General features: G+C 36.0%; 1 protein-coding gene across 1 annotated transcript; it reads left to right on the top strand.

Annotated features, from left to right (window-relative positions):
* The first annotated feature begins 2,747 nt into the window (after positions 1-2,747).
* Positions 2,748-16,015, top strand: LOC142354095 (uncharacterized). The gene is made up of 4 exons (XM_075406367.1): positions 2,748-3,959; positions 10,070-11,140; positions 11,323-11,517; positions 15,845-16,015. Exons 1-4 carry the CDS (start codon positions 2,748-2,750, stop codon positions 16,013-16,015), a joined length of 2,649 nt encoding a protein of 882 aa, XP_075262482.1.
* The last annotated feature ends 5,574 nt before the right edge of the window (positions 16,016-21,589 follow it).

Below are 21,589 nucleotides of genomic sequence, written 5' to 3'. Positions count from 1 at the left end.
CTGATTTAATGCATCTTCAGCTTTTCGCTGTAAATTTGCTTCATTCTTTGCATGACATAGAATTGCTGTATCATCGGAAAACTGTAATACATAACAATTCGTTGATACAGCTTCACTGATGTTGTTGACATAAAGTATAAAAATAAAGGCCTTAAAACAGTTCCCGGAGGAACACCATGATTTAAGACAACCCAATCTGGTCTTGCGATCCCATTTCTAAGACATTATAAAATTCTTGCATTCCCTCCAAATCCATATTTTTCATTTTGTTCATTAAAACATCAATAGATATTGAGTTGGAAGCTTTTGCTAAGTCTAAAAAAGGTGTGACAACAATTTCGTTTTCGTCAACGAGTTGGTTTTTTGAGATAATGAAACGATATATATTGATTGTGAAATCTGCATCGATTCTTGTTAATTAGATCATTAACCTTTAAGTGATTACTTAGTTGTTCAAGTAGTAATCGCCCGATAATTTTTTTGGTAGAGTGGGTGTGACCGATATGAGTCGATGGTTTTCTGGTTCTGGTCGGTCTCCTTACATAGAATTTTAATTTCCACCAGAAACATTTGCAAAGATGCAAATCTGTGTAGTTCCTCTGTCACTTAGCTTGAGAGTTAGCAAGTTCAAGAGTTCGAGTGTAAAAATTGAACAAGAGGAAATGGCATCGGCTGTGCTCCGCACATAAAGTTTTCCAAACTACCAAATAACCGTTTTCAATGGGCGCCATCAGCAACTAAAGTGGCCAGTATTTAGGTTTTGTCCATTTGAAAACAATTGATTTTGGCGTTTAGGACAATTTTCTTAACATTTTTTTATCCCAGCATTACTTTGAGGAAGAGCGCGGGCATGTGTGAAAAAATTTTGCTAGACGAGAATAATGTTTTGTTCAAGTCCGGCTTTTTCCTCAAGTGCGGCAATTTCGGTCAAATTGTTTTTTAGCTCTGACTCGCGGTTTCTGACGAAATGGTTTTTTCCACTAAATTCAAACAACAATTGCACGCTTAAGGAGCTGTTACGACCAAGAAGGAAAGATATCGGCAGGTCTGTAGGGAAAAATTGTAGAGAGCTTGCATTTTGACCAAATTTTCTTTGAACACTGCTAACAGATTTTGAATCTACTGAGCTTCGTTTCAATTCCGTTTCCTAGGTTTTCTCTGTACGCAACATTATTAGGGTTTTAAATATTTTGTAGTGATTTCTTGAATAACAGTGTTGTATGCCACTGTACGTTCAGGATAACCATGTTGCAATAGCAAATTTTGGTCAATTTCCAGTTTTTTTAGTTTTTGTTCTCAATTTAACTCTCCGATTTGTTGCTGAAATCCATTGACTAATTAATAAAGTAAATAGTTTAATTGATTGGATAGTCAGATGTACTTTGAGTCAAGTTTTGCTCAGAGAATTTTGCAAGGAAGAAAATGCGTTCTTAGAAACAATCAATCGAGTTTTCCACCTGTTTTCTGGTCTATTCAAAAAGGGATGTCTTGTTCTCTTGTATGGTTCTATTCAAAATTGGTCATGATTTTCTGTTCGGAATCATTTATTAGTTTGTGTTAAATTTTCCAAGTTTTTATCAGTATGCAATCAGAACTGTAATTTTCGTAAGAGAGTTCCAGATATTAGAAGAGCATGACCCGTGTCCGTAGAGGGAAAGATCGAATTCTTTAAGATCCGCTTTGATCAGTAGGTTGAGGGATGGGATAATAGGCGAAAACTTCATTAGGCGAACACAATTTATGTAGTCATTGGGCAAATTTGGAACCATTTTTTTTCTGGACATTAGGCGAAAACCTCTTAAAACACTCAAAGACGCTATTCCAAAATCAAACTTTTTTGACGCTATAAAAAATTTCAAAGACGCTATTCCAAAATCAAACTTTTTTGACGCTATAAAAAATTTCAGTGTCTCTAAGAAAAGTCTTTATATAAAAATGATTCAACAAAGCGCATGTAAAATGTACTATTTTTTCTTTTCAAACTGTTACATCACTTATTTAGCCCCCGGTAATATTCGGGATGAAGAAGTTGGAGAAAGTGGCAAAAAGTACGGTTGAAGTGTAGAGAACGAATCAAAAAGGTTGTTATAATTGCTGGACGGACCAGACCGATAATGAAATGCTGCAAAGCTCGAAATAATTTTTTAAAAAATGTAACATAGATTTTGAAAACTATTATCATCTACAGACAATAGTTAGGCACACTTGAGTACTTCATAGCTTCAGGTGGATTCGGAAGTTTCGTCTTTAAGTGTTTTAATTGTTATTCACCTAAATTCCACAAATATTAAATTGAAAATTTGATTGACTACTAAAATTGTATTCGCCTAATCGAATTTCCGCCTAATATCCTATGATCCTCTCCAATTTTGTCCAAAACTCAAACCACTTCAAATTTTTGCGCGCGTTTGATTTCCCTCTTAAGATACTACTCTTCGAGTTGTAAAAAATCAGCGTCACAATACAATCCTTATAACCCTACCCGATGGAATACGGATAATTTTTTTATTTCAGGCACATCGATTTCAACGAAATTGTTGAGCATGTCCAATTGACCAATGGGAGTACTCTGTCTCAGATGAAAGTAACGACAAGAAATCAATGCTCGTTTAGATGCACAAAAACTGCGCAATGTAGATCATTCAATGTGCCACTTCGGTATAAACTTTTTATGCGAACTAAACCGCAATGAAATTAACATGGCTTGGAGTATAATAGAAAGCCACGAAAAATGTCAATATGTAGGCATGAAACGCGACTCTATTCCACGTTGCAAAGAAGGGTCAATCGAGATCAACATAACAGATGATCAAAATTCACAAAACTGTAGCATCAACTTGAAGCGAATTGATCCATCAATTGACCACGAATCAAGAAGGAATGACACTGGTACTGATTGGATGCGATACACAAAAACAATTTGCAATTACGGAGCACATGTAAGCGACACAATTTGCACTGAAAATACTACAATTCACGAACATTACAAATGGATCGCAGAAAAAATGGGCGTCCGAGAAGCAATGAAGAATTGCAAGGACCTTGGAGGGCAACTTTTGGGGGATTTTAATGGAAGTACTGACCAAATTTGGTTCCTGGCAGCGAAGATGAACTTTAACGACTTTTGGGTCGGTGTCAATGACGTAGAACAAGATGGAACCTTCCGTACACTGAGAGGGAAAATGGCAAGCCAAGTTCCTTGGTTTGATAGAAAACCTAACAATTTCGCAGGAGAAAACTACGTAGCATTGTTTGCTGCAGCTCTCGACACAGCAAACAAATCGAACGTTCGAGTTGTTTCAGATACTGAGAACCCAAATAGCCAACTGGGATCTGTATGTCAGATGCTGTATGCTGAATGGGGCGAATGGGAACTTACTTCCACAGAACAAGTAGTAATTTCTGACCCTATTGAGACCACTGTTGATGTTCACAAATTCACACGTGAATGTGTTACCAGCTATCATACCGTTACCGCCGATTGCGAGGGAGAAAAAAAGAAATTAGAAAGCTATAAAATATCAAATGGACCACTCATTTATTCTGAAGCAGAAGAATTTTGCATAAGCGTCGGCGGAAGACTTTTTTCTGATCTCGACGGAACTCATAAGCAGCTTCATATGCTGTCTCAAATCACCCAATTCGAATCTTTCTGGATTGGAATCTCTCAGCAAGTTGAGCCGGGAACCTTTCGCAACCTGAAAGGCGAAAATGTGGCCCATTTACTTTTTGCTGGAGCAGATTTTGAAAGTAAAGTTAGCCAAATGGGTCGAACAGATTATGCCTTCTTTGTAATTGGACAATCTTATGCGACCTCAGTCGCACCTGACAATGCAACTACTGTTGTTGATAGACAAAGCGAACAGCACATAGCAATGTGTGATATGCTCTATTCCGAATGGGGCCAGTGGGGAGTATCTTTTGAAACTGTCGACGGTGATGAGTATCAACGTTACAAGGTATCTATTTCCTATTCCAGTCAAAAGATAGCAGCAGAAAGAATGCTTACTTCCTCGAGAAAATCACCTTTCTATAACTGATACTTTTCATCTCTTTAAGTTAATTATTAATTGCAATGACTAATCCGAGCAATATTAGGCTACGAAAAGCATTATCAATGCAGATATATGAATTGAGGTTTTTTCACCAAGATTTAGGAAAAAGCTCGATATAATTTTTTAAAAAAAGGAACATTGTTTTTGAAAGCTATTATCATCTACAGACAATAGTTAGGTACACTTGAGTACTTAATAGCGTCAGGTGGATTCTGAAGTACTGTCTTTAAGTGTTTTAATGGTTATTCGCCTAAATTCCACAAAGCTTAAATTGAAAATTTGATTGACTACTAAAACTGTATTAGCCTAATCGAATTTCCGCCTAATATCCTATGATCCTCTCCAATTTTGTCCAAAACTCAAACCAATTCAAATTTTTTCGCGCGTTTGATTTCCCTCTTAAGATACTACTCTTCGAGTTAAAAAAAATCAGCGTCACAATACAATCCTTATAACGCTACCCGATGGAATACGGATAATTTTTTTTATTTCAGGCACATCGATTTCAACGAAATCGTTGAGCACGTCCAATTGACCAATGCGAGTACTCTGTCTCAGATGAAAGTAAAGACAAGAGATCAATGCTCGTTTAGATGCACAAAAACTGTCCAATGTTGATCATTCAATTTGTGCCACTTCGGTATAAACTTTTTATGCGAACTGAATCGCAACGAAATTAACATGGCTTGGAGTATAATAGAAAGCCATGAAAAATGTCAATATGTAGGCATGAATTACGACTCTATTCAACGTTGCAAATAAGGATCAATCGAGATCAACATAACAGATGATCAAAAGTCACAAAACTGTAGCATCAACTTGAAGCGAATTGATCCATCAATTGACCACGAATCAAGCAGTAATGACACTGGTACGATACACAAAAACAATTCGCAATTACGGAGCTCATGTAAACGACATAATTTGCACTGAAAATACAATTCACGAACATTACAAATGGATCGCAGAAAAATGGGCGTCCGAGAAGCAATGCAAAATTGCAAGGACCTTGGAGGGCAACTTATGGGGGATTTTATTGGAAGTACTGACCAAATTTGGTTCCTGGCAGCGAAAATGAACTTTAACGACTTTTGGGTCGGTGTCAATAACGTAGAACAAGATGGGACCTTCCGTACACTGAGAGGGAAAATGGCAAGCCAAGATCCTTGGTCTGATAGAAAACCTAACAATTTCGCAGGAGAAAACTACGTAGCATTGTTTGCTGCAGCTCTCGACACAGCAAACAAATCGAACGTTCGAGTTGTTTCAGATACTGAAAATAGCCAACTGGGATCTGTATGTCAGATGCTGTATGCAGAATGGGGCGAATGGGAACTTACTTCCACAGAACAAGTAGTAATCTGACCCTATTGAGACCACTGTTGATGTTCACAAATTCAAAGCAATTTTTTCCGGGAAAATTTCAATTTTCAGCCGATCTAAAGCATGCAATAAATAGTTCTTAACACTCATTGACGTTCACAAATCTCGATAAAAAGCATTATTTTTGCTATTTAACGGAATTATATTTGTCAACCATTAAAACTTTCCCTTGAACAAAAACCCTCTTATGAATACGAGTACCCCCAAAAGAACCCAACCCTGAGTGCAACCCATTAATCTCTGCTGGAAGAAATTAAATTTGTATGCCTATATTGTATTTGAGATTCAGGCCCCTAAAGAAGCTGAATTCATCAAAACAAGAATCAAACTACAAATTTTGATTTAAGAAACAGATGGAATAGCCTGAAAAAAAGCAGACAAAGTGGCTGTGCAGGAAAATCTATAGACAACATCATACTTACAGTCTTTATTAGTATAAACAAACATTCGCATGATATTAGAGTTTGCGCGTTAGAAATATTGACTTCATAGTGTTCTTTATTTATGTTTGATTTAAAACTTAGGTTCGTATGCTTCTTGGCTTTGCGCAAGCATGCAATGGCCTTTCAAATCCCCACGCAATTGTTTCCTGAAAATAAGCCAAGCCTTTTTGTTCTTTCTTAGTAACAGAAGCTATCAAGCACTCAAATAGTTTTTTCCAGAGTTAACTTCTGCCAAAAATTTTGCCAACATTTTCCGCCAATTTTTTTGCCAATAAAGGACATTTTTCATATGATGCAAAAAGCTGCTAGCAGTATCTGGTGACATTGAAAAAAGATCCAGGTCCACTCTTATCACAATCATGTTTTCAAATTCTAAACCTCAAATTCAATAAATCTAAAGCTCTTCCATTTAAACTGTAAAAGTTCAAAAAGGAAGAAAACAGAAATGGACAGTTAAAGCGACCTGAGTGAAAACTGGAACTAAGTGTTTTGTGAAACATTTTTAAGAACAATCCGGAGGTGGTTGGTGTCGTGATACTGACACCCAAGCAAGCATCTCAAACCCAAAACCGGAAAAAACTTTTAACAACCTTGATTCAATGTTTGACTCAAAATGGATAGAGCTGAAGTGCAAAGCAAATAAGTCAACAGGTTGCTAAACATTTCACACAATTCTAGCAAATATACTTTGTATCTCTTCGAGAATTTAGCTCAAATATTAATAACGCAACCTCTGATAACAAAGATATAGTTTTGATGGTTGATTACAACATCGAATTTCTAGGCGAACAAGAAAAACTCATGTCATGACAGAGTTTCGAACCTGCATGACCTAATCGACCGTAACAACTGTCAACCTACAAGATATTCCGAGAACAGGTACTCTGATAGAATAAATCATTACTGATAATTCGTTGAAAAACAACTACAGTGAAATCTTGACTCACCAATAAAAAGTGAGCATTTTGCACATTGTCATATCAGACAAGCAATTGGAAAAAGTTCAGAAACTAACGAAGAAAACAATCTACAATAAAAACTACAGAGTACAAAAACCCTTACGGTAATCAACTGGCCAGTAGTTATTATGCCAGCTTTTGAGCAAACACTTGAGCATGCTATTAATTAAATGCTCCCATAAAATTTATTGGAAATTAGAAACCAATATTCTCGCTGGTTAAATTTTTTCTGACATGGAAAACAAAACAACTTGATATGAAGACAAAGAGATGATCAATGGGCAAAATTTGAGAAACTTAAACACGTTACAAATTTGAATAAAAGCTATCTGGATGACTTTGAGCGCATTCACCAACAACTAATTTTCATTTCTACACCCTGGAGAGAAAAATGAAAAATAATCAACAAAACCAGAAGCGGACAAAAACAAAAACTTCTTATTTTTCAAAAATAACATTTCTTGTGGATTTAGTTGAGGATAATAAGATTTTGTATTTATTGTATTACAGATTTGGTAAACTTGACCACTTCCTTTTTGAATAGAAAAAAAGATTTCTAAAACGTTAAAAAACACTCTTCGTGTGCAGTTAGTTTACTTGTAAGAAAAGCTGGAGCATCTTAATGAGATTAAATTCCAACTAACCCCAGAGTCCTTCAAAAACCACATATTGGGTGTTTGGAAGGCGCATTCAAATTAGCGGAATTAGCAATAACTTTTCCTTTTCGAGAGTATCCGAAGATACAGCAGTTTCCATGTAGCCTGATGAAGGCAAACATCCCTCCCCTTTTTAAAAGGGCTCACATTGAAGATCCATTAAACTATCGACCAATTTCGCGTACGCCGGCATTAGAGAATGTTTTTGAAATGAAACCAAAAAACTTGCTAAAAACTCTCTTTTCTTGATATGGCATGAATGACGTTAGAACAACCAGTACCTACTTGGATCACAGGTAAACCAATTCGCTGAACAAGGTGCTAAAAATTGGAAAAAGTGTTAGAGCAGGGAGACGTCCTTGGTCCGCTTTGGTTTAACCAAAATGCAATTGGCATGTGCACGCAAGCAAACTGTAAAACTGCCCAGTATTCCGATGACACCGTTTTAATTAACCAACAACGACAAAGTTGTTGAAAGAGCAAATGTACTTGACGTAAACTGCCTTAACTACAGAAGTCGCAACTATGACCCTTTAAAATGCGATGAGCACATAAAATTGAATACAACGCCAAAAAGGAGTGTTGCAGACTCTACTGATCACTGCAAATCTACCGGAGGTCAACTTTTTGGTGATCTCGATGGGAATTAATAAAAGTAAGAACTTCACTTCAACCACTTATCAAGAGAGTATATAAATCTCGGTATTACAGATACAGTTCAACTCATAAATTTGCTGCTTTTCTTCATTTATCAATTAAAGATTTAAGCGTTTGATTCAATAGATCATAATAGCATGTAAAGAAAACTATTTTCTATAGGATTCGCCATGAAAGCAGTTAGAACAACCAGTAGCTACTTGGATCACAGGTAAAAGAAAATGATTGAATACGGAGCAAGAGATTGGTTAAAACATGAAAATTGGTTAGAGCAGGGAAACGTCCTTGGTCCCCTTTCGTTTAACCTGTATGTAATTGATATGTGCACGCAAGCAAACTGTTAACTTGCCCAGTATTCCGATGACACCGTTTTGATTAGCAGTAATGACAAAATAGATGAAAGTGTGAATGTACTGAAGTAAACTGCATTATCAATATGACAAACTTCATTGAATTTCTTTCAATGAAGAAAGGCTGACAAGACAGAATTCATGGTTCAAGTCAAGTCAAGATGTGAAATATCTTGGTGTAATAATGGACAAAAATGAGGTGTCACTCGAAAGCAAATTCTAACAAAAATGGCTAAAGGAAGTATAGCAATGTATTCCTTGAGAAATCTTTTACCATTTTTTGTGAGCGTGATATAACATTTAATCATTTTGATCTAATTTTCATGTTTTGAAATTTTTGAAAGAGTCCTTGCTTAGCAAAATGTTTCAAGAATCCTCAATTTAAACTGCTGTAATTGTTTGTGACAAAAATAGAGAACCAAGTAGCAGACTTCTTAAAATGGTCTATTTTCCACTCCGAGCAAAAACAAATTTTGGCAAATATAAGTTTGCGAGAAAAACGTTTTTTTTTGGGAGAGAGCAATTTAGAGAAATCCTCTGAGAAGCTAGCCAGAATTACCGGCAGGCTTTTCTGAGAACGATTAAAAAAGAACAGAAAATCAAGATTTTCGTCAAAATAAGAAGTCTTAGAGAACATTTAGAAAAAATTTGAAGTTTGATTTTTATGTCTATGCAATACTTCAATTCAAATGGTGTATGAGATTAAGCTCAAGAAAATGTACTAAGTACTATTTTGCCGGGATATTTTTACACTAAAAATTATTCTGTCGGTCAAGAACAGTGTACAAACCTGGAAACTGGGAACATCAGAATTGGAATGCTCTGCTACTGATGAAGGTTGAGATTGACTGTTCTAAGCTAAGTCATATACAGTATTCAGCAGCTTTGCCAAAAACAAGCTTTAATTTAAATATAACATTAGAAAAACTACTCAGTTGGTCGGTGAAGGTCTCCTTCCATTGTGCTAAAAATGATTCATTAGCACAACTAAAAATGAAAAGCCAGGTCCTTCCAACTAAGTTCCTATTAGAATAGCGGCTAGCAACATGTCAGACTCTTAATTAAGCACATTTTCAACCGGAATTGGATCAGAAACACTAACTGCTAAATTCTATATGAAAAAAGAACAAATACAATTTCCTTCGCAGAAAAATCATCCTCAGGGTCACTCGATGTTAGTATTGTAAAGGAAATTTAATTCAAATTTTTTTTGCCTAAATATTATCTAGATATCAAACGTTGCACAGCAAACGTCAATTATAAGATTTTTTAATGGAACAATTCAAGAAAGACTTTGGACAAATACATGGCTCAATGAGTTGATGAGCATTCAAATTCAGTAATTATTATTTATATTTTCGTATCTAAGAAATGTAAGCTATTAATGATGCCTCATCAGAATTTACGTGGCTCATCATGTATGTTTATATACCATCTGAGAAAATGCAGTGTTCTTTTTGTTCAAATTGCAGCCTTTAAGACTGCTTTGAGAGCACCAAAATGAACAATAATTCAAAAAAAAATAATTCTTTGTTTATTGGAGAAGGAAATAATGATTTTTGACAGACCCGAGAGTGCAAAACAGGTACCCTTGGAGGAATTCCCGATTGCGAAGGTCCCGATACTTACTACGAGGCAAGAATTCATAATTCAGTAGTTGAGCTTCCATTTTGGGAAGCAGTTAACGAATGCAAAAAGATTGGGGCACAGCTTATTGGAGAACACAATGATTTCGTATCACAGCTTAACGTTACAAAAGTCAATGGAAAAGTTTGGGTGGGTGTCGTAAAAGACGACGACGGCGTCTACCGAAGTCTCCGAGGCACAGTACCACATGCGGTATGGTGGGTCAATGACTATCCGAATGGACAAAAGTATGTGTTCACTATACTTGACGAAAATGGTGGAAAAATCGAATTTAGAAACACAGGAAATGATTCCGAGCCAATGAGCTTCATATGTACCAAAGTTTTTGCCGAATGGCAATACGACACCTTGAAACTCCAGATCACGGACAATAGCCAAGAATACAATGAAACAACGACCCAATACTGCTACAGAAGCCACGACTATGACCATCTAAAATGCGAGGGAGAGCCCAAATCCCAACTAACAAAATACATAAAATGGAATACAACGCCAAAAAGGAGTGTTGTAGACTCTATTGATCACTGTAAATCCATTGGAGGTCAACTTTTTGGTGACCTTGACGGGAGTTACGAACAGTTAGAATTTCTATTCAACCATTTATCAAGCGAATATATACATCTCGATATTACAGATACAGTTCAAGAGGGCAAATGGGTCAATTTTAGAGGTCAAGATGTCACAAATATCGCTTTATGGAAACCTGGCCAGCCAGACAGTGCAAAAAACCGAGAAAACTACGCGTTCATCAATAATGACGGAAACCGGCTGCACATTCATGACACTACCGGAATTTCCTCTGGTAAGTCCGCCTGTCAAATGATTTGGGCTGAGCTCACACCCTGGACAACAGTATCCGAAGAATCGACAGATCCGAACAGGTACATGGATGCCCATCAAAACAGATCATGTTCCAGGGGGAGTTATGGATCACCTCCGGATTGTGTTGGTCAGTTAGCAAGAACAATTCGCTATCATTGGATTACACAGGTTTGTAGTCACAGTAGGATAACTGATAGCGACATGTTGCTGATGACCAGGTTTAAAAACCAAATGTAGACATCAGAGCTATCATAATTTAATATGATCTCTTGAATTTAACAACGATCAATAATCGATTCATTAAAATCTAATTTGACTTCCAATCAAGCTAGTTCTCTAAAATATTTCAGTTGTACACATTCGGAGATGCAACATCCAATTGCGAGATGCTAGGAGGCACGTTGTTCGATGATCTCGAGGGAACGGTAGACCAAATCAAGTTCCTTTCAAATGGGATGAGGAGTAAAATCTTTTGGACTGGAATATCGGGCAAAGTAAAAAAGGGCGATTGGTTGAACTTGCAACAACAGAATGTTGAATTTCAGGTTCATATCTTTCAATGATAGCATTTCCAAGCATCGAACAATATGGCAATCAAAACCATTTCAATTTTGGACACGGGTTGAGGTTACGCCTTATAAAGATGTGCCAATTGGAATAATTTTTGATTTCTAATGTTCGATCCTTCATTTGATTACTGACAGTTGAGAAGCGAACAATAAGTCATACGATTGAAACACTTTAAAAACGATCATTTTTGAATTATGAACGAAAACACAACAGATGCAAAAATACTCAAAATAGCAAAGCAAGAAAATTTTGTTTATCGAAAGTATAGATCAAACTGGTACACAGTTCGATATTCCACAACGGTGCGTACGTTTCCTCCAAACTATATGAAACAGCCACATTTATTGTAACACAGTAAAAACATCTGCTACAATCTGTGCTAATTTCGATGCTATTATCCCATTACGTGGCCAATGTCCCAAAAATCGAGTACATGCTCGATTTTGTCGCTTTGTACGACCCATGTTTGTATCGATTAGAGTTGCAAGCGTGCTTGAAAACGAGTGAAACTAGGTTCAGTTGGTTCAAAATTGCTTATAACTACCCCTTTCCCACGGATACAGTATCTAATTACAGAAATTAAAGAAAGCCCATTTGGCGATTAATTTCAAAATTGTCCCTAGTAATAGTAGTAGAGGATTTAGGAGCTGGGTCCTCGGGTTGTTAGTCCAGTCGGTTTTGTGATGTAGATCGTGAGTAACGTCCGTGAGTTTGACTAAAGTATCGCAGCCTCCAGAGAGAACTCCTCAAGTGTGTGTGTGTGTGTGCGTGTTTCCACCTAATCACACGTTTTCTAATCACCCTGCCACAAAAACTTGTTAGCGGTTACGTTAGCGGTACAGCTGCCATATCAATAACTCGCAATAAATAATTGTTGAGTATGGTAGTTCGTCGGAAAAAAAATCCGTTCAAATTTTGGTATTTTGAAGTCCTGATTTTGGTATTTGGAGTTCCTTTCTACTACCTTGAAGTGTATTCAATTGTACTTTATCACCAAGCTTCAATATTTTATCATAGTATTTGATGCCTCGAGCAGAAGTAAATCTTGCAACTCCGTGTAAAGAGAACCAATAATACGAGTATTTTTAATTTTTCGTTCTACTGGAGATTTGCTCCAACAATCCATTATGTAGCCGATAACTGTACTTTTTCTAAGGATCTGAGATTAGTTTTTGACAGATAAGTTAACTGTGAGGCGTACGTAGTCATGTGCACAACGTAGCGTGGATATGCGTTGAGTTTGTTCTGCAAAGTGGAGTTGTTTGACAGATTACGCTTCAATTGAAAGACCTGAAGTAGCGTTTTATCTACGTCTCTTGTCAAGCTATTTCTCTAAAATATTTCAGTTGTACAAATTCGGAGATGCAACATCCAATTCCGAGATGCTAGGGGGCACATTGTTCGATGATCTCGACGGAACGGTAGACCAAATTAAGTTCCTTTCAAATGGGATGAGGAGTAAAATCTTTTGGACTGGAATATCGTGCAAAGTAAAAAAGGGCCATTGGTTGAACTTGCAACAACAGAATGTTGAATTTCAGGTTCATATCTTTCAATGATAGCATTTCCAAGCATCGAACAATATGGCAATCAAAACCATTTCAAGTTTGGACACGGGTTGAGGTTACTCCTTAAAGATGTGCCGATTGGAAAAATTTTGGTTTCTAATGTTCGATCCTTCATTTGATTACTGACAGTTGAGAATCGAACAATAAGTCATACGATTGAAACACTTTAAAAACGATCATTTTTAAGTTATGAACGAATACACAACAGATGCAAAAATACTCAAAATAGCAAAGCAAGAAAATTTTGTTTATCGAAAGTATAGATCAAACTTGTACACAGTTCGATTTTCCACAACGGTGCGTACGTTTCCTCCAAACTATATGAAACAGCCACATTTATTGTAACACAGTAAAAACATCTGCTACAATCTGTGCTAATTTCGATGCTATTATCCCATTACGTGGCCAATGTCCCAAAAATCGAGTACATGCTCGATTTTGTCGCTTTGTACGACCCATGTTTGTATCGATTAGAGTTGCAAGCGTGCTTGAAAACGAGTGAAACTAGGTTCAGTTGGTTCAAAATTGCTTATAACTACCCCTTTCCCACGGATACAGTATCTAATTACAGAAATTAAAGAAAGCCCATTTGGCGATTAATTTCAAAATTGTCCCTAGTAGTAGTAGTAGAGGATTTAGGAGCTGGGTCCTCGGGTTGTTAGTCCAGTCGGTTTTGTGATGTAGATCACGAGTAACGACCGTGAGTTTAACTAAAGTATCGCAGCCTCCAGAGAGAACTCCTCAAGTGTGTGTGTGCGTGTTTCCACCTAATCACACGGCCACAAAAACTTGTTAGCGGTTACGTTAGCGGTACAGCTGCCATATCAATAACTCGCAACAAATAATTGTTGAGTATGGTAGTTCGTCTGAAAAAAAATTCGTTCAAATTTTGGTATTTTGAAGTCCTGATTTTGGTATTTGGAGTTCCTTTCTACTACCTTGAAGTGTATTCAATTGTACTTTATCACCAAGCTTCAATATTTTATCATAGTATTTGATGCCTCGAGCAGAAGTAAATCTTGCAACTCCGTGTAAAGAGAACCAATAATACGAGTATTTTTAATTTTTCGTTCTACTGGAGATTTGCTCCAACAATCCATTATGTAGCCGATAACTGTACTTTTTCTAAGGATCTGAGATTAGTTTTTGACAGATAAGTTAACTGTGAGGCGTACGTAGTCATGTACACAACGTAGCGTGGATATGCGTTGAGTTTGTTCTGCAAAGTGGAGTTGTTTGAGAGATTACGCTTCAATTGAAAAACCTGAAGTAGCGTTTTATCTACGTCTCTTGTATTTTCATTCCATGACAGAGAAGTATTGGTAAGTTTTTTTGACGTTCAATCTCTTTTGTAATTGGTTTGTCGGGGTTGAAAACACTTGCAAAGTCGTATTGAAAAGATCACATTTTTCTTGCTTCATTTCGCTTTTTCCTTAACAAAATGCATCGTCAACTGGAGTTGTGGAGCTCTTCAAATATTTCTCCGATATATTTTTGATTCTAGAGAATTTTCTACTGCTACGATATTTGATTTGTATCTGAAAGGTCAGCTTCTGTAGCTTTTTAATCTGAGTTTCTATATTCTCCATCTTCTGCTTTTCTTGGTTCCTCGGAGCGCTTTAACCTTTCAAGCTTTAGTTTTCTCTTGATAAGGTTGAATGTTGGCGGCGAAAACCATGGCGGAAGATTTGCTATGTTTATAAGTTTTGGTACACAGATTCTCAATCTTCTCCTAAATCCACCGATACCATTGATCAGAAGATCGATGCTGCAGTAACAACTGCCACGTGATGCCGTTGAATTCAATCAAAATTTTAAAAAAATTATCATTTCAAGCAACAGTCTTTTATTTCATTTGAATGTTATTTTATTGAGTACCTCAAGTGTGAACGGTAATCTGGATGTCATTCAAAGTGCAGCAGTGCTGGATCGATTTTCTCTCTTGTATTGCTGCTCACAATACTGAATTTCAAAATAATTTAATTCATGAATACCAACTGATTTTCAAAAATCAAGATGTTAGTTTGAAAAAAATAAATTGCTCCTAGCAGAGAAACAACAAGATCGAAAATTTGCAAGCACAACCACTTTTCCTGCAACCTGCAAATCTAAGCAACGAAAAAACGGAGATTTGACAGATCAGAAAGTTGCGTACAGTTTTGATATTAATTTCTACAAGACAAAAATCTTGTAGTCAAAAGCTCAGTATAGCAGACATGCAAGCATACCATCCGAAAATTTCTCATATCAAACTCAGCGCCCTAAAAAGACATTGTTCAAAAGATACCAAAGAAAAGACGTTCTTTTCCAAAAAAAGACGTTCTTTTCCAAAAAAAGACGTTCTTTTCCAAAAGATACCAAAGAAAAGACGTTCTTTTCGGCACATAGATTAGTGAAAATTGTCGGATTGAAATAAAACGACAACAAAATGGGGGTATTGCAGTACTGCTTCGAAAATGTGATTTCCTTTGATTTTGATTAACTGTTTGTCAGAATTTATATAAGTTAAATATGTATAAAGAAACAATTAGTCAAAAATCAGAAGCCATTATATATTTGAAACAGTACTGCAACTTAATACCCCGAGTTTGTTGTCGTCTTGTTTGCTTCATTTCAACAAATAGGAGTCGCTTTGCTACCCTCGAGTTGAACGGCAACCTTTCTAGGGGAGAGACTTTCTTTCAATTGAGAATAAAAAAATTTCCGTCAAGGCAAGAGTTCATTTCATTTGCAGGGATTAATCCGGTGGGAAAGTGGACACCCATCCACTTTATCAACTGACATCGAGGTAAATGGGGCAGCTATCAATGGTCCATGTGTCTCAAATACATCCAGAAATGGCAACTGTGTTCGAAATTACGATGTCAGCACTCAATTGGCTTCTGTTTGCATTAGCATGAGATGATAGACTGACATTTACGAACTCACTGAAGCTTGCACTTGACTAGCATGCTTCAACGAAACAGTTGTACATTATGCATGCAATTTATGATCGTGGTTAATTAATTATAACCATGGTTAGTTTTTATAAAAATCATATAAAAAATTGTTCAATTCGAAAAGCTCAAAAAAATTATTTCAATTAATTTTAATTTTAATTGAAAGAAAGATACAAACGCTGCAATATTCGGCAGAACCTTATGGAGTGAGTTAAAATTCATATGATTCCTATGAAATTGACCAGAATATTACTTGTGCTCCATGTTCATTATGTTTTGTGGACATTAAGTAGAGAATAGTTCGGTAATTTCTAATTTCTCAGAAACGCTCGCTCAAAGCAGAGAGCTTGCTGCCATTAAAACGTTGTTGGTTTGCATAATTAAGCCGAGTGCTTCACATTTTGACTTTTTTCAAGAAGTTCGAATTTTTATTCGGAAAAACAAAAAAAACGGTTTTCTAGAAAAACAGGTTAACTTCTAGAACCAAGCTAACACGACCACTTTTTCAGCCTTTAATCACCTACACATTACTGACACATCATAAGAGAAAAAACAATTCAATAATCAATCTCAAATTGTACATTTTTTTCCAACAAGCATAGCTTACGAATTGATCAGATTCTCATGAGAAGTAAACTAATAGAGAAAGCAATGGCAAGGAAGCTTCTTTTAGAAGATATATATCTTTTTTCACCTTCAAAACTCTTTAGTAATTTCTACAGTTATTATCCTTCACTAATCATCAATACGATCTGATGTGTCTCTCAGTTTGAACTGCAATATAAATATAACCGGCTATTAAAGTAGGACAAAATCCACTCAAACAAATGGCACAGGGTTGGATTTTGTTCTGAAGCTTTCCTAAGCGCAAGTAGGCAGAAAAGTCGAGGAGGCGCCTCAAAGGCTTCGGCGAATTACGGATATACAATTGTGACGCCCTCGAACGTCAACAGTTTATTGTAAGCCACTAAAAATTGACTTCCAGACGAAAAATCCTTACTAAGAAAAAATCTTAAAACAACCAACAGGACTAATATAATTGCTAAAAACTTCGTCTGAGAAAGATTAACGAAAATGAGAAAGATTAAAGAAAAGACAATTTCTTCTTTCATTAGGTTAAAAATACAGCCTATTTCTTTGGGTCAGTCGAGTGACTTTTTGTTTAAATTTAGCGCTATCTGGCATCAGTCAAGTGAACTGCAAGTGGAAAATAAGTAAAGAGAGGAAACCACTATAATCATAATGTTTCAAACAATTGACTTTTTGTTCCGACACAACTTAGAAGGGAAGGAACTATTTGCTCAACTTTCCTTTAGTCAGTCAATTTTGGCCGATCGATATTTTCACCGTAGAGTTGTGAGTGGTATCATTAGAAAGCCCATCCATAGTAAAATCTATAACAAACATTTTTTAATTTTTTCCACAGTTATGGAGGTTTCTTGAACACTCGGCTGATTTCCGTAGTTTTTGTTAACATTTTCAATATTTTTGCTCAAGTTTTGTGACATTTGGAAAAACAATACGCTAAAATTGCTCACGACAGTGTGATTGGTTTAACGTGTAAAGAAAGATAAGTGTTGCCGAACTAAGTGTTACTGATCCGACTTTTTGTCTAAAACTTCCAAAATTCAGCCAATTTTTTAAATCAAAAATGAGCCCAAATAGGCTCATTAGCCCACACAGTTGCAATATGCCGGAATCAGAAACCCAACTAACTGCTGACACAGTATTCTAAAACTCCGGAGACGACTATTGTTAATTCCGCGTCCTATGAAAGTGAGAGTTCTACCAGTTTTTCATTAAATCCAAAATTTACCATGTATTTTTTGATATATACGAATATTTTGTCAAATTATTAAGGCAAAAGCACGAATGATTATGGATGTTGCCAATTAACTATTGTGTCGCTGTCTTTTTAATGATTAAATATTTTCGCAAATTTTGATATTTGGCATTTTATGCCGACAGAATGATTTTAAATCAAGGCTCCGTTATTACCACATCAATTTACGTGCAAATGAGACCAAATCAACACATAGATTAAAAAGTGATTTTTACGGATTCAACACTGTTTGCGTAAAATTGTTATCGAAATTATGAATTTGGCCGATATTCGTTGTCATTGTTTAGTCTTAGAACTTAGTCTCACTAATTAGAGGTCCTATGAGCATCCTAACGAATCAAAGTTAATCTATTTAGTACTCTTTTAGTTGAAAACTAATAGTTGTTACGACTTTCAAAAAAAATCGTTTAAAAAACAATGAAAGTTTGAGCTATATCTTTCTGTCAACTTGCATCATATTCACAGCCAAGAGAGGTCGTTTCTTCTTTTTAGTGAATTACATTTTAGTCTTCATTGCGGTTTCAAGATGGAAATAATGGTTTTTTGGCTACGAAAAAAGTTTTCATTTTTTTTATTCTTTAAACAGTAGCCCAATTTTGCGGTTTTGTCACAATATCATAAGAAAGATATCTCAAACATCACAGTAATTGCTCTGAAAGAAAGCACAATTCAACATATCTAATGTTTTCAGCGAATAGATTATGGTTTCGACGTTTTCACGAAATTTTCATTAAATTTCAATTTTTGCCGGATGTGGATATTCTTTCTGTAGTTGTATGACAGATTCTGTATAAAAAGGTCTCGGTGGTGTATTATGGAGGTATATATGAACCTATTTAATGATTTCAGTTGGAAGCTAATGGTTTTCATGACTTTGAAATCAATTGTTTTCAAAAAACTATAAAACCGACTAACGTCGGGCGCATAGCTCTCAAACAATCGGCTACCGTTTAGAATTGGTAGTAACCAGTTGGGGCTTAGGGATTTTAGCATTAGGGGCGGTGGCGGAACTTCCAGTTTCTGAGGGTGGACGGGGGAGCGTTGAGGGGGGTGACCAGGGGTGGGGGTGCTTGAGGGGGGTCAAACTTAAGGGTCAAGATCAAGCAGTGCTGGATCGATTTTCTCTCTTGTATTGCTGCTCACAATACTCAATTTCAAAAAAAATTTAATTCATGAATACCAACTGATTTTCAAAAATCAAGATGTTAGATTGAAAAATAAATTGCTCCTAGCAGAGAAACAACAAGATCGAAAATTTGCAAGCACAACCACTTTTCCTGCAACCTGCAAATCTAAGCAACGAAAAAACGGAGATTTGACAGATTAGAAAGTTGCATACAGTTTTGATATTAATTTCGACAAGACAAAAATCTTGTAGTCAAAAGCTCAGTATAGCAGACATGCAAGCATACTATCCAAAAATTTATCTCAAAATCAGCGCCCTAAAGAGACAAATTGTTCAAAAGACACCAAAGAAAAGACAACGTTCTTTTCGGCACATAGATTAGTGAAAATTGTCGGATTGAAATAAAACGACAACAAAATCGGGGTATTGCAGTACTGCTTCGAAAATATGGTTTCCTTTGATTTTGACTAATTGTTTGCCAGAAGTTAAATATGTATAAAGAAACAATTAGTCAAAAATCAGAAGCCATTATATATTTGAAACAGTACTGCAACTTAATACCCCGAGTTTGTTGTCTTGTTTGCTTCATTTCAACAAATAGGAGTCGCTTTGCTACCCTCGAGTTGAACGGCAAACTTTCTAGGGGAGGGGCTTTCTTTCAATTGAGAATAAAAGAAAATTTCGTCAATGCAAGAGTTCATTTCATTTGCAGGGATTAATCCGGTGGGAAAGTGGATACCCATCCACTTTATCAACTGACATCGAGGTAAATGGGGCAGCTATCAATGGTCCATGTGTCTCAAATACATCCAGAAATGGCAGCTGTGTTCGAAATTACGATGTCAATACTCTATTGGTTTCTGTTTGCATTAGCATGAGATGATAGACTGATAATTACGAACTCACTGAAGCTTTCACTTGACTAGCGTGCTTCAACAAAACAGTTGTATATTATGCATGAAATTTATGATCGTGGTTAATTAATTATAACCATGGTTAGTTTTTATAAAAATCATATAAAAAAATTGTTCAATTCGAAAAGCTCAAAAAAATTTCAATTCAATTAATTTTAATTTTAATTGAATGAAAGATACAAACGCAGCAATATTCGGCAGAACTTTATGGAGTGAGTTTAAACTCATGATTCCTGTGGATATTAAGTAGAGAATAGTTCGGTAATTTCTAATTTCTCAGAAACGCTCGTTCAAAGCAGAGAGCTTGATACCATTAAAACGTTGTTGGTTTGCATAATTAAGCCGAGTACTTCACATTTTGACGTTTTTCAAGAAGTTCGAATTTTTATTCGGAAAAACGAAAAAAATTGGTTTTTAACACGTTAACTTCTAGAACCCAGCTTACACGACCACTTTTTCAGCCTTTAATCACCTACAGATTACTGACACATCATAAGAGAAAATACAACTGAATAATCAAGTCTCAAATTGCACATTTTTTTCCAACAAGCATAGCTTACGAATTGATCAGATTCTCATGAGAAGTAAACTAATAGAGAAAGCAATGGCAAGGAAGCTTCTTTTAGAAGATATATATCTTTTTTCACCTTCAAAACTCTTTAGTAATTTCTACAGTTATTATCCTTCACTAATCATCAATACGATCTGATGTGTCTCTCAGTTTGAACTGCAATATAAATATAACCGGCTATTAAAGTAGGACAAAATCCACTCAAACAAATGGCACAGGGTTGGATTTTGTTCTGAAGCTTTCCTAAGCGCAAGTAGGCAGAAAAGTCGAGGAGGCGCCTCAAAGGCTTCGGCGAATTACGGATATACAATTGTGACGCCCTCGAACGTCAACAGTTTATTGTAAGCCACTAAAAATTGACTTCCAGACGAAAAATCCTTACTAAGAAAAAATCTTAAAACAACCAACAGGACTAATATAATTGCTGAAAACTTCGTCTGAGAAAGATTAAAGAAAATGAGAAAGACTAAAGAAAAGACAATTTCTCCTTTCATTAGGTTAAAAATACAGCCTATTTCTTTGGGTCAGTCGAGTGACTTTTTGTTTAAATTTAGCGCTATCTGGCATCAGTCAAGTAAACTGCAAGTGGAAAATAAGTACAGAGAGGAAACCACTATAATCATAATGTTTCAAACAATTGACTTTTTGTTCCGACACAACTTAGAAGGGAAGGAACTATTTGCTCAACTTTTCTTTAGTCAGTCAATTTTGGCCGATCGATATTTTCAGCGTAGAGTTGTGACTGGTATCATTAGAAAGCCCATCCATAGTGAAATCTATAACAAACATTTTTTAATTTCTTCCACAGTTATGGAGGTTTCTTGAACACTCGGCTGATTTCCGTAGTTTTTGTTAACATTTTCAAAATTTTTGCTCAAGTTTTGTCACATTTGGAAAAACAATACGCTAAAATTGCTCACGACAGTGTGATTGGTTTAACGTGTAAAGAAAGATAAGTGTTGCCGAACTAAGTGTTACTGATCCGACTTTTTTTCTAAAACTTCCAAAATTCAGACAATTTTTTAAATCAAAAATGAGCCCAAATAGGCTCATTAGCCCACACAGTTGCAAAATGCCGGAATCAGA

Source organism: Convolutriloba macropyga, chromosome 15, assembly GCF_964194025.1.
Source record: "Convolutriloba macropyga chromosome 15, txConMacr16.3, whole genome shotgun sequence".
NCBI lineage: Eukaryota > Metazoa > Xenacoelomorpha > Acoela > Convolutidae > Convolutriloba > Convolutriloba macropyga.
Note: the sequence above shows the minus strand (reverse complement) of the source record. Positions and strands in the feature narration are given on the sequence as shown.

Coding starts and splice junctions, on each gene's coding strand:
- LOC142354095 (XM_075406367.1), top strand. CDS start 2,748: ATGAAACGCGACTCTATTCCACGTTGCAAAGAAGGGTCAATCGAGATC. Junction 11,141..11,322: donor GCTATCATTGGATTACACAG/GTTTGTAGTCAC, acceptor AAAATATTTCAG/TTGTACACATTCGGAGATGC. Junction 11,518..15,844: donor AACAGAATGTTGAATTTCAG/GTTCATATCTTT, acceptor TTTCATTTGCAG/GGATTAATCCGGTGGGAAAG.